Source organism: Sceloporus undulatus, chromosome 3, assembly GCF_019175285.1.
Source record: "Sceloporus undulatus isolate JIND9_A2432 ecotype Alabama chromosome 3, SceUnd_v1.1, whole genome shotgun sequence".
In the NCBI taxonomy this organism is placed as follows: Eukaryota; Metazoa; Chordata; class Lepidosauria; order Squamata; family Phrynosomatidae; genus Sceloporus; species Sceloporus undulatus.
This window is the reverse complement of record NC_056524.1, coordinates 32818197-32836193: the sequence shown is the minus strand read 5'-3', so window position 1 is coordinate 32836193 and position 17997 is coordinate 32818197. Positions and strand designations below refer to the sequence as shown.

The following is a 17997-nucleotide window of genomic DNA, read 5'->3' as shown; positions in this document are numbered from 1 at the left end:
AGGTTCAATAACTGCCTCCAGAAGGACTGGGGAATGAACCCCTGCCTAAAATCCTGGTCTGTGCTGGTACCTGTTAGTATACTTCACAGACAAACCTGAACACTCAAGATATGTGCACTATACAGTGCGCCCGCCCCATGCACAGACGTGTTTTACACGGCTTTCTGCATATGCAAAAGCCGCTTGGGGAGGGAAACAATGGTTTGCGTGTGCCATTCTGCCACATACACGTGGCCCATTATTTCCTATGGGGCTCGAGCATAGGCAGATTTCCCCTTACGTGGGACGATCCGGAACGGATCCCTGCGTAAAGAGAGGGCCCACTGTAATGTTTGCAACCCCCAGTCATCATGCCCTTTGTGATGGGATTTCGATGCATGTAGAGAACATCAGGATGGGAAGGGATGTTGTAGACAATATTGAACTAGAAGGCCTGTGGTTTGATTTGGTAGAATGTGTTTATCTATTTGCCTACTGTAAATAGATGGCAGCTATCTTGGCCCTGGCTACCCACAATGTATCAGTTTGTAACTTGTGAAAACTATTTAGGTTCAGAAGCTTAAGGTCCAGTTTTATTGGTTTATCTTGAGAACAAGTTGGAATACTTGTGCAACTTTTTAGTTTTGGAATTCCAGCTTTAATTGTTAGGAAGGAGACTCTCCTTCTCTCAGCACCAGAATGGCAACATATCAGTTTTCTTTCTCTCTCCTGAGCAATGGCTTATGAGTGCTTGGACAGTGGTATTGGAAACCCATCTCATTTTATAATGAAAATACCTTCCCAAAATACTGTATTAACCCATCTCATTTTATAATGAAAATACCTTCCTAAAATACTATATTTCCAGTGAAGACATTATTGTTGGAATGTTTCAGGGTTTTTTGGTGTGTGTTGGTTTTAGTTTGGATTTCATACATTAATTTTGTGAACACAGGATAGGTGTTAAGAGTAGGTTATGCTTTTCTATCTAGCCTACTTGGATCCATGTTTCCAATGCCTCGAGTTATTTATGCTATGGCAGAAGATGGGCTACTGTTCAAATTTTTGGCTCGTGTTAATGAGAGGACAAAGACTCCAATGATAGCAACAATAACATCAGGTGCTGTTGCAGGTAAGATTTTTTAAGACTGAACCAAGTAATTACTAGATTTTTTTGTCTTCAAAGATGGGGCATAGCGGTTAGGATTAATTTCTTCCATGTGTGAACTTTTAGTGTAGTGATTTCCAAAGTGGGTGTTATGCCCCTCCAGGGGGTGGTGGAAAGATCCAGGGAAGCAGTAGTGAGGGAGAAATGAAGCAGCAGGGGGGCGGTGAGGGAAAAGGGGGCTGCAGGGGGCCTAAGTATCAGTGGACAAGAAATGGTTTCCATTTGTGGTATATGTTTACTATAAAATGGGATTTGTAAAAAAACTAGTCATTCAAGTAACTATATATATATATATATATAGAGAGAGAGAGAGAGACTTTTAATATAGTGTGTGTTGTACTTCTAAGGCAATTGGGGGAGGAGCAAGATGGCATCTAGCAGACAGACTGCTTTCCTTTAAGCTCTGTAATGTTCTCTGTCTTTTGATGTTAAACTTTTAAGGAATTTGATCTCTGGCACCTCTCCCTCTCTTGTGGAGGAAAGTGCAGAATTTATGTTGGTAAAGGATCTTGAGAATTTTAAATCCTGGTTTTAGAATCATCTGAAGAGTTCTGAGAAAAGGGTTTTTATTTTTGTTTTTAATAATCATTTTACTCATTCTGATAGAGAAAATACTGGATAAAAGCAGGCTCTACTAGAAGTGCAGAATATTAAAATTTCAATGCCTGGGACATTGGTGGTGACCATATTGGACTTCGCTCATCACGTGCTATTCCCACTAGCAGCTATTGATCACAGTTACTGAAGGTTCCATTGCTACCACACTTGCAGCAAAATAGGCAGTAATTGCAACGGCTCTCTGTGGTGGGTGAGGGTGCCACACTGCTTTACTGTACTGTGCGGAATAGCATCTCTTCCCCTGCTGGAAAGGCAGTAATGCTTAACTTCAGCACTTATGCTGGGCTCAAGTGCTATATGCAGCTCATAGCTGCAAGTTGATCACTCTTGGAAGACTTGAAACTTTCTGTAGTATTTCCTTTTCTTCTCTAGCATTCTTGGCTCTTTCTTGCTACCTACCCATATGTTACTTCTGCTCTTGACATAAAAAAAACAAATGGCCTAGTTGTCCTATAATGTTGACTCACTCCCTTCTCTTCCAGATATGCCCAGTTCTTCAAATAATTCTTTGATAAATCAGCAAATATAATATGTCTAATGTTTTAATCCCCAGCATGTTTTTAGCAGTCCTTCAAACAAAGGTATTACATACTGAAAGATAATTCCTTGTGATTCCATTTTATTTGGAAATTACTTAATGTAGGCCCTTCATTTTCTTTTTAAAAAAAGGGGCAGCTTTAAAACAAAGTCACAAAGAATTTCTCTTTATTTTTTAAATGTTTCCAGTGCCAAAGAAGAGCAATTGCTCTGTTTAAAAAGCAGTCTTTGGTAGAGTGTTGCAATTTAAGCAGCCAGTTAAACTATATTGGCTTTTGTGTACTCCTTTTTAAAAAAAAATCCTGGTTTTGGTTTTTATATGCATTTGTACTTGGATTTTTCATCTCCTCTCTCTTAAGAAGAGAACAAGGGAGAGTCTTAAGTTTTTTCACTGGGAATGGTTGCACTAGAAGTGTAAAATAAGGATAGCACTGTTAACAGTTAAGCAGAGTTAGGTATGAAGTGAAATACCTTGCCACCTAGCTGTGTTTTTCTCTCCTCCTAGCTGTTATGGCTTTTCTCTTGGACCTCAAGGATCTTGTGGATCTAATGTCTATTGGAACACTCCTGGCTTACTCCTTGGTGGCTGCCTGTGTGTTGGTACTGAGGTATGGAACAATATTTCTGTGTTACTCTATAGATGAAAATAGCATTTAAGTATTCTAGTTGTTCTCAACTAGTTGTTTCAGAATATGTCCTGAACATGTGCCGCAAAGCAGAAGATGGTTAGAAAGTTTTTCAAGGCCTTTGGGAGTTTGGTAACAACTCAGCATCCAAATAAGGGCAAATTCTTCTTTAGAAAGAAAGCTAGTTTCTAAAAAGTATCACTTACCTGGACCATTAAGGATTTTTCTGCCTCAGCCTTAGACACAGGTAGCTTGGAGATCTCCACTGCACTTCTGTCTTGGATTTGTGCGATTGCTCTTTTAGCATAACAGTTGCAGCATAACTGTTTGGACAAGCTTCCTTATCTTTATTGGTTTCAGCAAGCGGCTTCCCATAATATTAACCCTGAAATGTTTCTAGCCACAAAACTGTCCAGTCCCATCCCACAGGCTTAGGTTTTCTTAAGGGCTAGCACATTTTATGGATTTATTTGGTAGACTAAAGGAACTGTTAGGCAAAGATTGTATAAGGCAGGGCCTTAAATATTGTGCGTGTAAGTCAGCTGCTGATGTATGGCAACCCATGAACTTCATAGGGTTTTATTAGACAAAGAATGCTCAGAGGTGGGTTTGCCAGTTCCTTTTTCTGAGATGTAGCCTACACCAACTGGTATTTGTATTCCAATCCAAGTACTGACCAGGATTTGACCCCGCATAGCTTCTAAGAGCAGATAGAATTTGGTGCCTTTAGGGTTCATTGGTTAAAATTAGCAAGGAAATGAAGCAAAATCAAGTGTTGAAAATGAGTCCATGGAATTTTCAACAAGGTGGTCTTTGTTTCTCGAGGTCTCTGTTCTCTCTGTATGGGTTTCAGTCTGTCCATGTCTCTGGTCCAAAACACACTGCAGAAATAATCCAGTTTGAGACTGCTTTAACTGCCCTGGCTCAGTGCTAGGGAAAGCTGTCTGACAGAGAAGGCTAAATGTCTCTCAAATCTACAGTTCCCAGAATTTTCTAGCACTGAGCCAGGGCAGTTAAAGCTGTCACAAACTGGATTATTTCTGCAGTGTGTTTTGGATCTATGTCTCTTAAAGAACAGTTCACTTCTTCATTTTTAGATATCTGTTGATAGATACTCTTGCACCTTGCACCATTGCCAAAATTCTATGTTCCTGTTCCTTATGCACAGAGGATTTGTATGTCCTGTTTCTTTTTTATCAGTGGTAACTCAACACCTTACAAATTAAAAATAAATGCATCACAAATATAATAAAAGCATTTAACAAATAGAAGATATACAACAATAAGAAAAAAATAGAACATAGATTTTCCAATCCCATCTCAGCAGGAACAAAACTTGGAGCACACAACAATGTATATTAACACCATTATTATTATTATTATTATTATTATTATGCTTTATTTATATAGCGTTTTATATAAAAGTATGAATATTAACCATTATCAGGTTGTTATGAGCCACAGTTGACACCTGAAAGGATGCATACTGTTAGAGGATGGCAGGTCTCTTCAGGAAGAATATTCCACAGAATTGGCTCCACTGCTGAAAAGATTCAGCTTTCTTTGGCAGTACTTAGAAAAAAAAAATTCTCAGATGTTGAACAGAGTGCATGTGTGGACTGAAAGTTTATACAGATTGCACAGATGTTTATGTAGAGAATAACAGATTGCATCTCATGCTGTCATTTTTGTCTTAATGTAGTTTTGATTGTGTTATGGCTAGTATCCTATTTGGTAGATTTTAGTAGGAATATTTGAAATAAAATTTATGTTATTTAAGAGTGATAAAATTACAATTTTCCCCATTTGAGAATGAAGAACAGTAGTCTGAATAGCTATTGGCACAGAAAATTAGGATGATGTTTGAGTACCTGTCTCCTTGGGGCTAATTGCTGAAGCAGCTCAGAGTGTCAAGGGGAAGAGGGAGCCCTCCTTGGGGCTGCAAGTATTATGATGGCACTCAGTGTATTCTGTTTCCTTTTCTCTTAGGTATCAGCCTGAACAGCCTAACTTGGCATACCAGATGGCTAGTACAAATGATGAGGTAGATAACAATGAGTCAGTGAGTACCAGTGAATCTCAGACTGGATTTCTACCGGAGGAAGAGGAGAAATACTCTCTAAAGGCTGTTGTCTTCCCCCAAAATACTGATCCTTCCAAACTCTCTGGGTTTATAGTGAATGTTTCTTCCTGTGTTATAGGTAAGAGCTGCAGCTTGGCCTGCTGATTTCATGCAGGTGGTGACTGTGAAATAACTTTTGTCTTTAGCATAGAGCAGTAGGTACCCTCTCCAGAAGAGATATTGGCCATCCTGGCAGGAACATAGTACCCAGTGAAATAAGCAAAGATAATTGGAAGTAGTAATATCTCTTCGTCTTTGTAGAACATCAGATGCTTCAAACACTTCTCAGACTTTGATAGCCAAACCCTGTTAATCTGTTTTTGTGCTTCTCCCCCACTGTTTCAGTAAAATCAACATTTTTTACATTTTTTTCTCAGGTTTTCTTATCGTTACCTTCTGTAGCTTGACTGTCCTTGGCAAAGACGCTCTGATAAGTGGCAGCACGTGGGCTATTACTCTCCTTGTTATAGTTTTCCTCCTTTGCTTCATTTGCACAGTGGTTATTTGGAGACAACCTGAAAGCAAAACCAAGCTCTCATTTAAGGCAAGTAGTTTCAATGAACTATTTAGGGTGGAGGAGTGGGGGAACCAAGGCTTTTTTGGCTCCATGTATGGAAGGAGAGATTTAGCCTGCTCTTGCCAGAAGGGCAGGGGGAAGACACAGGACAAACTTTCCCACGCAGATTGGCTGAATGCACCTCAAGCCTGACCTTCAGCACTCCTGGATACTCCCTTTTCTTGCCTCTCATCTGGCAGTCTGTCTTTTTGTATTTAATATAGTTAGAGGATATGCAAGGCTGTCTTTCTCTTTTTGCACTCTATGCAGTCTTCAAAAATCACCAACTCATCACATCATGTTGCACCCTCTAAAAAGGAACTTTTACGGGATGGCATGAAGGAACAATCCACTGTGATTAGGTTATAACTGGTCAACACCTTTTTCTGTTTTCTTTTAAATGTTCAAAGTAACATACAGTAAATGGTAAAACTGCAAAATGAAAATGTTGATTATGGCTGCAATTCCTAAACCATTTTAACTTCATTGAACTCAGTGGGACCAAGTTCTGAGTAGACATGTTACAGGATTATTTGATAGGTGTCCAGTAAACAACAACACACCACATAGCAGGGCAAAGCAAAACCAGAACTACCATAGAAGTACCAGATGAAAATTGTGCACAGTCCAAATTGTGTGCAGACAGGCAGCCTGCTGGTTAATGTTTTTGTCACAGCTGAGAAGCCCACATTTGAGGGACTTGACAGTCATTATGGGATATTACTAGGTTAAGTAGCTTACTTGCTAATTAGCTTACTTGCTGTTCACCGCCATGATCTTTGGAATAGCGGTATATAAATAAAACATATTATTATTATTATTATTATTATTATTAGTAGTAGTAGTAGTAGACAGTGGCGTCACAGGTGCAGGGTTGTGTGTGGACTGCACTGGGTGGCACCTCAGAAGAGGGATGGCATCTGGTCAGGCCCACCTCCCACCAAGGGATGAGAAGGAGTGAATGTGCCCTTCCCTGCTTTGCTGTGGCAGCGGCCTCCTTCTTCTGAAGGAGAAGGGCAAGCGCACTCTTTCCAGCTTTGCTGTGGTGGCAGCTCCCTCTTTAGGAGGAGGCTGTGGTAGTGGCAAAGGAGAAAGGTGAGTGCCTCTCCTGTCTTCACTGTGGCAGTGGTGGCTTGCTCCTCAGGAGGAGGCCACCATCATGGCAAAAGAGAAGGATGGGTGCACCCCTTTTGGCTGGTGCCATCCCCCACTTCCATCCCCTTCCCCCGCACTGGATGATACCAGAGGTGAGGTCACCACAGCAAGCAGGTACAGTAATCATGAATGGTTAAGATCTTTCTAATGATTCATCTATTACATTTATCTCCCACTATTTACTCCAGGGATTTGAAACACATATACTGTACATAGTACACCCAAATATATAATTGCAACAGTCCAGTAAGATAGGTTGTGCAAAGTGTGACAGAACTTCCTCCCACTTGTAGCAGAGTTAAACATATGAAGCTTCTCCTGATCCCTTGAAAACTACCAGTACTGTTAAAAGAAGGACTGAGCCTTCAGTGACCACCTTCGCTGATTTGGTAGGGAATATGGTGCCTAGAGGCAAATGATGGAAATAACTTTATCTGCTTGTCTGGAGATCAGATCAAGGTTCACCTTGATTTATGTGTGTCAGGCTGCTGTTGGCGGCATAAGAATAGGGCCAATAAAAAGTGTCAGCATTATTCATAAGACTGAGTAAATGCTCATCCTTAACTCTGATTTTTAAGGTGAAGTACATTTTAATTTTGTGAATATGTTATTGCATGTTTGCATTGGATTCTTATTCCTTGTTGAAAGATGTTCTTTATGACTGACAGATGTTATTAATGTTCTTATATGTGATTTTAAGGAAGCTTGTTTAATTACATATGTACTCGTGGTTTTACTTACTTGTATTTGATATAATGTGCAATTGTATTTGCTGATATGTGTATTTGATGGACTTGTGAACCGCTTTGATCACTACGGAAAAGCGGTATACAAATAAAGTTTTTATTTATTATTATTATTATTATTATTATTAAGAAAGAACACTGTGGATTGAGATGTATAATTTATAGAGTAAGGGCTGGAGGGTTTTGTTAAAGACAGGGGAATGAATGCCCATGCAATGGTACCCTCTGATTTTGTAACCTGCAGCACACAGTTGTGTAATCTCTGGGCTCTCCAGATGTTGAAACTCCAGCTCTCATGAGACTACGTGGGCAATATCAAGTATTGTGTGAATTGACTTCCAAATGCATCTGGCAAGGGAGAGGCTACACTCTCTAACCCTGCTTTGGCAGAAACAGTCCTCAGCCTTAGGTGTTTGTAAAAAGAGAATTTGAATTATGTATGGCTACTTGGTCTGCAGACTTGAACAGGGTGTTTGTAGTCTTAAATATGTCAGACTGCAGATTTTATGACAAGCATCTTTCCTAAGCATGGAATGTAGAAGGCTTCAAGAAGGGGTGGGAATATATGGCTCTTCAAAGGTTGTCAGAGTGCAGCTCCCATCATCTCTCACCATTGGCTATGCAGACTAAGGCTGTTGAGATAACTCTAGTCCAGTATCATTCGTAGAACCCCATCTTTGTCTTTAAGAGTCCATTTTAAGTTTCGTTATGCAACTAGGGGAAGACATGAGCAAGGTGCTCTAACAACAACAGAACTATTACAACCCTAGAATGAGTTGATTCATTGCAAGGTTTATAGGAACAAAAGGTGGCAAAATCTGCTTTGTGGCAGTATTATATTTCCAGAGGAACCTCTCAGATAAAGTTTGCTCCCTTGAAATATACAAGCAGCTAATCCATAATATGTCATTAGACAAACAGCTTTAAATTAATAGTGGGAAGTTCATAATATCCCTAGTTTGCCTTCTTTGTGTAACATGATGTAAGAGGATTGCTTATCCCATAGGTAATCAAACTTCATTTATTATTTTACCATTATGGGAGAACGTGGCTATGTAAACAAGCTCTTATCTCTATCCCTAGATGTGATTCACATCTCCTTTCTTTTTCTTTTTCAGGTCCCTTTTCTTCCTGTCCTTCCAATACTGAGCATCTTTGTGAATATGTATCTCATGATGCAGCTAGATGGTGGCACTTGGATACGCTTTGCCATCTGGATGTTAATAGGTGAGTTTGCAACTTGGATTTTCACCATGTAATACAAATGTGTGTGGGAAACATACTGGCTACATGTAGCCCCTTCTGTTTTTCCATCTGGACTATTTCCCCACTGGAAAAAAATTAAAGGCGAAAAATGGAGAATTGCAACACCCTCAGGAGTAGCAATTCTGTTCATCAAACTAAGCATATAGGAGTCCCTGCTCCACTGCAATAGGCTTTGCAATATTGAAAGTGGGCTTCCAGTCACTTTAAGTTTCATATTTCCTGGACCCTTTGAGCTAGCTCACCCTAGTGTAAAATAATGGAACTCCCATTTATTCTAAATGTATTGGATTGTAGAAAATACTGAACAGTGCTGGCCTAAGATATTTAATTAGTAAGCATAATATTCTTTGTGGCAGCATGAAGGTTTTTTTTTTTTTTTGGCCTCCTCCCTCACTCACGCATCACTAGAATCAACTCAACAGCAGTTCTTGCCTTCATGTTTCCCCCACTCGTGGTGCCACCTAAAATTACATGCTTCACCTTGCTGCATGTGATTGGCCCACTGATAAGGCAGCATGTCTCATGGCTGTAGTTTGGTCTTTTCTGGCTCTCCTCTGCCCATTAATATCATGCTGTAAGGAGATGCAAAAAGAGAAAGCATGTGCTCATAGGAAATACAGTGAATAGAATGAAACAAATCTGTCGTAGGATTTAAAATTGACATTTTATGGCATAGTTGATTAGCTTCAATGTTTTCTTAAAGCCTGTTAATTATGTCCATTTTTGACCTTGAAGAGCTACCATAAGGGACCATAAGGTGACTCTCATATTTGGCCAATAAGATCTCCTTCTGAATGTGATTGGATTTGGCAGGAACTGGTATTTACCATGGACCTGAACCACCTCAGTTTCTAATGTGCCTCAGTTTTGTCATATGTACCAGAAAGGGTCACATGCCCACTCTTGTAGGTTCTCTATGTTCATTTCAGTAGAGTTGAGTTCAATTTTTAATTGCTTATAACCATAGGTCATCCAAATATGTACCGGTAACAAGATGATACAAATGTTAAATAGCAAAAGTTAAAATATAAAAATATAAAATATAACAGAATTTCAAATACCATTTCTAATACTACTAAGCTTACCAGTGAGAATTAAATATATTCATTAAATAAATGAAGCCATAACGACAATTTAAAAGTTGGCCATAGATATGGGCCAAAATTAAAATAGACTAAATTTCTTTAGGCTACAGATTGGTTTTTAATTATTATTATTATTATTATTATTATTATTATTATTAATTCTTTTGTTGTCCTCCTCCTCCTCTGCCTGGCCCTCTCCTCAGGAGAAGGCTGAGTAGCGGAGGAGCCTTGAGGGGCAAGCATTTTATCTTTCCTCCTCCTTCGCAACCTGGACCTCTCCTCAGGAGAAAACTGGGTTGTGGAACAGACTTCAGGAGTCTTACCAGAGAGGTTGGCTGTCAGTTAGCAGCCGGTTATCACCGGAAGTCATTCCACATCCTTGTGGGCAGCTGAAAATACTTAGGCGGGTTGTAAGCTGCCTGCGGGCCATATATTGGGCATGCTGGCTATAGACGGTTTAATGCAGCTTTAGTTGTAATTCGCTCTGTGTGTTTAGGTACATGAAATTTTACTTACTTTTGGAGGAAAGGTGCGATATAGATAAATTGATTGTCTGGCTGATAAGAATTAGTCTTAAAGTGGATTACCATAAATCCAGAATCTTTCTAGGTTGGCAAAGACTTATTTACACACTAGTTTATTTTGGTTCCTAATTTTGAATGCTTCTTAATATCTAGAAGACTGGAACTCCATCTGTATTATTAGCTCTTATTTGCAACTTAAAGGAGGTAGCTCTTCCTTACTTCTTCGAGAATGAGTTTTCACAGATTCAGAACACTTACTGTAAAAACCTGATTTCCAACTACCACAAAAAGGCATAGACAGTTAGGCATGCCAGGCAGACTTAATCATGGCAAATTGGCTCTTACAGAGAGTGTCTCTTCTTAAGGTATGAGGTTCCCAGGGCAGTGCAAAATTTTAAAGCACCCTTCTTTAAAACCAGTATCTTCAAAAGCAAAGTGGGAGCTCAGGAAGCTGACTGAAAATGGTGAATGTGTGCCCTTGCCTTACCAATCATTAGGAAACATGCTGCAGCATTCTGTGCCAGTTTAAGCATCTATGCCATCTTGAAGGGCAGCCCTATATAAATTACTTCACAGAAATTAAACCTGGAAGTTACAGAAATGTGGGTCAATGAGTCAAGGTCTGATCTGATGAGAAAAGCATAATTATTCAGTGGCATCTGATGATGGAGAAAAGCACCTGGAATCACAAACCTGAACTGCTTATCAAGCAGCATTATTGGGACCAGAAGCCATTCTTAGAATTTCTGTCTATCCAAGCTATAAACAAATCATCTCTGGACAATGGACAGTGCCTTCAAGTTTGCCTCCATGTTGTTTGGATCATTACAATTACAGTATTAGATTACCTCTGTTTCGTACTCATGAGGTGGTTGGTAAGACTGTTTACTATCCAATTACTTTGTGCTGTCTAACACTATATCTCTTACTCCATTCCTCCAGGTATGTTTATTTATTTTTCCTATGGCATATGGCATAGTGTGGAGGCATCTTACTCAGCACCAACAGATGCAGAACGAAGTACAGACAACAACATGGATAATTGTAAATGATGGAATGTCTTGTTATGCTGACAGACAGTTGAGCTTCCACTGCAGTGAAGGGCACTTTTCTGTCTTGGACCCTGAAATATTTTATTTTGTGGAACATCAGATGGAGCTCCCATGTCCCACCATTGACTTTTGCAGTGTTCTTTTACCTCGGTGGGGCAGTTCCAAGGGATCACAAGGAAACAGACATCCCTCTGGCATACTCCTAACAATACTGTTACCTGATTCTGGCAGCTTCTACTTCCCCCTGCCCCATCCCTTATCATAAGTGTGTGTGTGGGGGGGAAAAAACCAGTTTTTCTATATGTCAGTTCATTTCCAGTGCTGCTATGAGGCCAGGTCTTTCAGAGAGCCTGCAAATTAACCTCCTGGGTACTGTACTTCGAATTTAAAGGGAGCAAACTGAATTGTCTGTCTGCAAAGTCACCCACATTGCACCACCAAAAATCAAGATGTCCTTGTTGATCTGATTTTAATGGAAGGTTGGGCAGTGTTGTTTAATAATTGTACTCTATGTATTTTTGTGCAGGAAACTCCTGTGCTTTGAAATGCAATGCTGCAGTTATCTTCTGTAGGGTAATTAGTGGCTTGCAAGGCTGAATTCTTGCTCTTGTGGCACAAATGGTTGGTTAGGCCAATAACAGATCCTGCTGCTTATGCAAAAAGCTTCCAGCTTGTGGCATAATAGTCTGTAGAAAACATGGTTCTTTTATCATCTCCTGTTCAGTAAAGTATGTATCAAGTTTGTAAACTGAAGAGCAATTCCAGTAACTGCTTGGTTTGGTAAGCTGCTGCCATGCCATGCCATATGAATTAATACTATCTTTTGAGGAAGGTTACTGAAGTTCCTTGAAGTGAGAGAAAGCAACTGTATATAATCATCCAGTCAGTCCATTTGTAGAGGTATGGTTTGAATCCAGGTCTATTGGATCGAATGCCAACACTGTGTGTTAATGTTTTTAAATAATTTATTTAAAGTTCATAATTTGAAGAGAAGGTTATGCTGATTTGTCTTTTCTGGCACAGAGTAGAAGCTTTAATGTCCAGCTGAGGATTTGGAACAAGTGTTTATGATTTGTGAAATAAATCTGTTGTGAAATTGAAAGGAGTGAACATTTTGCAGCCAAGCATAAGAGTGTGTGCTAACTTATCACGCACTCTGGAGAAGTTCATGCTAATAACATTTGTGCAGCAGTTCTCTGCTGTCAGTAAAGTGCTGTTTCATTTGGTAAATGCCTGAGAGTCCAGCTTAGCCGTGCTGAATTCCAAATAGGATTTTGTTCTGTTTGCAGACACTTCTAGTACATGCACGTACTCACATTGAAGTGTCGTGATATAATAAGCAGCAGAAGCTGCTGAGATAGCTGCTTGTAATTCTAAAGCCATTTGTTAACTCTATGCACAGATAGAGCCACCTCTTTATTAAAAAAATGTGGGTTTCAAAGGGAAGATACCCCTATGAGTTTATACAGATATTTGCTGTAAAAAATAAAAAGGTAAATATTATAGTTTATTGTTAATATTTGTTGGCATTTTCAGTCTCCATGGAGACCTGAATTTATTTTTATTTTTATTTTGTATTTATATCTAGCTGCTTCATGTATTGCATTTGAGGCAGTTTTTTTGGGGCGTGGGGAGGGAGAAGTGACACTTAGACAAAAGGGAAATCTTTTATTTTGTAGAGCTTTTCCTAATTGGTACAAGAAAAATTCAGAGGGAGAGAATGTTTCTCTAAAGTACCTACAGGTGCTGTTGGGGAAGGGCCAGTAACTCAATCATAGAGGACATGTTTTGGATGCAGAGGGTCCTAGGTTCAATCACTGGCATCGCCAATCAGATAGGGCTGAAAAAACAAAACCCTGAAGCCTTGCAGAACTGCAGCTGATCAGCGATGACATTACTGAGTTTGGTGGCCCAATGGTCTTATTGCAAGTGGTTCTATTAGAAGGGAGAAATAATGTGGAATGATCTTTAAGAAGCTCTACTCCTAGCATCTTGAGGCCCAGTGGTCTGACATCAGTAAAAGGCAGCCCCCTATGGCACTCTCACTGTCCAGTGAAAGCACAGCTGTCACTTGTCTTTGTAACCATCTTGTGAGCCCACAAGTGCAAAGAGAGTGAGGGTGATCTGTCAACAGGCACAGGGAAGAATGGATTAATCAAGAAACAAAAGTCCAACTTGTTTTGAGCAGTTGGCCTCTACAGTCAGGAGACAATGATGGACAAATCAGGGTGTCTTAGGAGCAAGAATTAGGCTGTGTAAAATAGTTTCCTCTGATATGAAGAGTGAGTTCTAGCAAGTGCAGAAAGCTTAGGGTGAGAAACTTTTGTCCCTTCTTCCAGATATTTATACTGTCAACTCCCAGCATGGCTGATGGTTAAAGGATTGTTGGCCTTGTCCAAAAAACTAGTGGGACAGGTTTTTCAACCCTGCCTGGATCGATCAGTTCTTGTTTTTGCCATTCTGTGGACTTTAAAAATAAAATAAAATTCTGAGCTTCTTTCTCAACTGACCAGGATGCTCATAATCCCATTCCATGAGAACCAGTGTGATGAAGTGGTTTGAGTGTTGGATTTTGACTCTGGAGACCAGGGTTCGAATCCCTGCTCAGTCATGGAAACCCACTGGATAACTTTGGTCAAGTCACACTTTTTCAGCCTCAGAGAGAGGCAAAGGTAAACCATCCTCTCAAGAAGTCTTGCTAAGAAAAATCTGTAACAGGCTTGCTTTAGGTTTGCCATAAATTAGAAATGACTTGAAGGCATATAGCAGCAACAACAAATAATCCCATTTTACAGAAGCCATGACTGTTATTTGGATCCCACTTGCTGAGGGCTGTTTCACATTGGAAAAAGAGATCCCTGCACAGAAGACATGTTCATGTAGAAATTCCTTTCTGCGAATTTCCATGTCACTGATGACTTTAAAACTTCTTGAATTCATGTATGAAATGGTTCTTTAATGCAGAGCTGCTCTTCAGACTGCTTAGAAACTCCTGCTTGTAAAAAAGCTTGCCTTAAACTCGCAGCAGATTTGAGAGTGTTTTTCACTGTTAACTTTCAAATCTAGGCATTTGTTCTTAGCTGCAAGAGACCACATCATCTTGGCCTAATTTATTGCTACAAGTATTTTCTCCCTCTTAAGTAAGTTAGGCCTTGCTCCCTATTCCATGTGGGCAAGCTGTGAAACTGAAAATGGCTTGTGACAATTGATGAAACCTCAACTCAGGCTCTGCTAATGAAAACAGGAATGCTGGAATCCAGACAATGTCAGTTCTATTGTAGCACCCATTTTAGCACAGAATTGAACACTTGTGATTACAGTCCAATCGTATATACATCTACTCAGAAATAAATCCCATGAAATGCGATAAAACTTCTGTGTGTGCTTCAAGTTCTCTGCAAACTTATGGCAATCCCATGAACATCATAGGGTTTTCTTAGGCAAGGGATACTAAGATATAATTTTGCCAGTTCCTTCCTCTGAAATATAACCTACAGCACCTGGTATTCCTTGGTGGTCTCCCATCCAAGTACTGACTAGGGCTGCTTAGCTACCAAGATCTGATGAGATCTTGTGCCTTTAGGGTATTTAGGCAAGCAGCGATGCTTATTCCTCTGGAAGCATGAATGGGATTTCATCCTCAATGAGGTGTGTTATTTGAAATTAATTTTAGAAGACATAGTGCAAAATCTTACAAACAGCATAATATTTTCTTATATGTTACATAATGAATGTACACATTTTGTGCATGCCACATACAGATCACTGCTCCTCTTCAGATGTTAGATTCATGAACAATTCTTCATGAGAATGACTTTAGCATAGACTTTTGTCCAGTGTGTAGCTGCCGCAAGAAGTCTGACTGAAAAGCTATGTCATAATAATTGTAATGTCTGTCTGCTTTCATATTCAGCGTGCTTCAGCATAGGTGTGTCACAACACTTCTAAGCAGTACTGATCCTGGAATCAGATATGCTGGACTAGCATTAATGTTGACTCACATGAGCTTATTCTCTGCCAGTATAGATGCCCTGCAAAGGCAAGAAGAGAGGTAGAGACAAATTTTATCCAGATACTGATGTTGGTTTTTTCCACTTGTACCACCAGCTGCTGTCTTCACTGGCATTGCTACATCTCTGTGCTATACTGTGCTATAATTTAGTTCAGTGATTCCCAAACTCTGGTCCTCTAGGTGTTTGGGACTTCAGCTTCTAGAAACCTTAACTAATGGTCTGGGATTCTAGGAGTCCAAAACACCTGGAAGGCCAGAGTTTGATAATCACTGGTTTAGTTGTATCTGGCAATCCCTTGCACTGATGAAATGTGGAGTACAAACTACACCTCCCAACAATGAAGTCCTGCTCCCATAAGCACCAATAAACCAGGTGCCTATGTGGCCCCACTGCTGAAATCTAAATGTAAAAATTATACAAAGCTTGTGTTTATTGGTGAAAACTTGAACAATGTTGCTGTATGTTTGCTCTTGTAAAGAAAAGGCTGGCATTTCTTGGAGATTGTAAATACGTAGATGTGTATTATAAGTTTTAAAGAAAGGATTATTTTCTGTTGCTGCTGGGACACTTTGCTGTATGTAATGCGTATGCTGTGTGCTGCAAAAGAAAAAGAGTCTGAATAAGTTTCTTTTTCCATAATAGAAGGACCTGAAGGGGACCTGTTGATTTTTATGGAAGCCACCTGTTTCTTCAGGAGCTGTCTCTTTTCATTCTTATTAGGTTTTGAGGTTTGTTCATTTGGTTATGCAGACTCTGTGAAGTACACAATTATAGAATGAATGTGTGTATATGTGAACCATAAGTGCAAGTTATTCACACATGTAACTGGTGGTTCCTTATCCAACAAGATGAGATAGACACTGCAGTTTCTGGTTCAATCAAATCCTCTCCTCTGCCTCCTGGGAATCTTACCAGTTAACCTTAATGTAACTGTGGCCAGACTTCAGAATGAATTCTATTCATGGCAAAGTGCAAGTTTGTATGGTTCTTTATGACTGCTGCAAGCCACAGAATTGTACATATGTCAGTTTCTGTTGAAACTAAATGACAAGTACATATGTATTGTTTTGACCAGTTGAAGCTATTGTGTTTAAATTAAGGTGCAATCTATTCAGTTAAATGTGTAAAGTTTATATTTTTTTCTTCAGTTTGGCATTGGATTGCACCATAAGATTTTTGTGCAAAGGTTACATGTTTAATAAGCAAATATTGATAAGAATTACTTTGGTCCTTTATGCTCAATTGACTAAAAAATCCACTTGTGTTTAATATATTGACAAAAATTGATATTTTCATGGGCACTCAGTTAACAGTTGCCTTCTTATCCAGTCAGTTGACAGAAATACAGGTTGAGCATCCGTTATCTGAAGTCCTTTGGACCAAAAGTGTTTTTGAGTTTGAATTTTATTTTATTTTTGATTTTGGAATATTTCTATATACAAATGAGAGATCTTGGAGAAGGAACCCAACATAACACTAAATCAATTTATGTTTCATATGCACCTTATACACATAGTCTGAAAGTAGTTTTATACACAGTATTTTAAATAATTTTGTGCATGAAACAAAGTTTGTGTATACTGAACCAACAGAAAGCAAAGGCGCATTACTAACTCAGCTACCCATGTAGACAATTGTGGTTTTTGGAGTATTTTGGATTTCCAGGTAAGGGATACTCAACAAAATGTAATTTTGGATTTTCTGTTACTTTTTTTGTTACTCTCCTTAACATTTAAGCATTACTTGAAATATTGTCCAAAAATGTTGGAACTAAAATATTCCCACAAAAAAAAAAAAACAAAAACAGAATAGTGTTTTGGTCCTTTTTCATGCTTATTTCTAAACTGGGTGATAAATGTATTATGCCTTGGAGTTACTTGTGGCATGACTTTTCTGAAGTACCTTTGTTAAAATTGACTATCATATTCTTTAACACAGGAATAGAGAACTTGGTAACCTCCAGTTGTTTAGGACTGCAACTCCCATATTCCTGAGCCACTCATTATGCTGGTTATGTTATGAGTTGTAACTGAAACGAAGAGCACTGGGTAGCCTACCTCTATTTCTAATTTAACAGGAGCTTTATTTTCTGAAAAGTGTATATACTTTTAGCACCATTGGATTATTGAGTAGATGTTTACAAGGAAATTTCATGCAATTTAAATTATCTCTCCTTAGCCAAATGTGTATTTAAGGATAACTTCTAAAAAAGAATATATTTACTGAATATATTCATGGATGTACTGGCCACACCTACATTAAAGAGCCCTTGGCTGCTACTTTGGGCCAGGGCAATTTGTGAACGGATGATTGTGACCAGGATGTTTAGATGCCAAAGCTTATCAAGGAGTAGTCATAAATGTATACTAGATTGACCTTGGGCAAGTCACATGCTTTCAGCCTCAGAGGAAGGCAATGGCAAACTTGAATAAATCTTGCCAAAAACAAATCCATGATAGGTCTGCCTTAGGGTCGCCATAAGTCAGAAATGACTTGAAGGTACACAATAACAAGATTCTCTCTACCAAAAAAGAAAAAGAAAAGAAAAAT

At 39.1% G+C, this 17997-nt stretch overlaps 1 protein-coding gene across 1 annotated transcript in view; it reads left to right on the top strand.

Moving 5' to 3' along the window:
• Nucleotides 1-12939, top strand: part of SLC7A1 (solute carrier family 7 member 1) — a 31032-nt gene extending 18093 nt beyond the window's left edge. Inside the window, exons 7-12 of the mRNA XM_042461074.1 lie at nucleotides 972-1111; nucleotides 2808-2910; nucleotides 4918-5129; nucleotides 5428-5594; nucleotides 8626-8734; nucleotides 11325-12939. Of these exons, the coding sequence (XP_042317008.1) occupies nucleotides 972-1111; nucleotides 2808-2910; nucleotides 4918-5129; nucleotides 5428-5594; nucleotides 8626-8734; nucleotides 11325-11434 (841 nt within the window). The 3' untranslated portion in view covers nucleotides 11435-12939. The remainder of the gene's footprint in view (nucleotides 1-971; nucleotides 1112-2807; nucleotides 2911-4917; nucleotides 5130-5427; nucleotides 5595-8625; nucleotides 8735-11324) is intronic.
• The last annotated feature ends 5058 nt before the right edge of the window (nucleotides 12940-17997 follow it).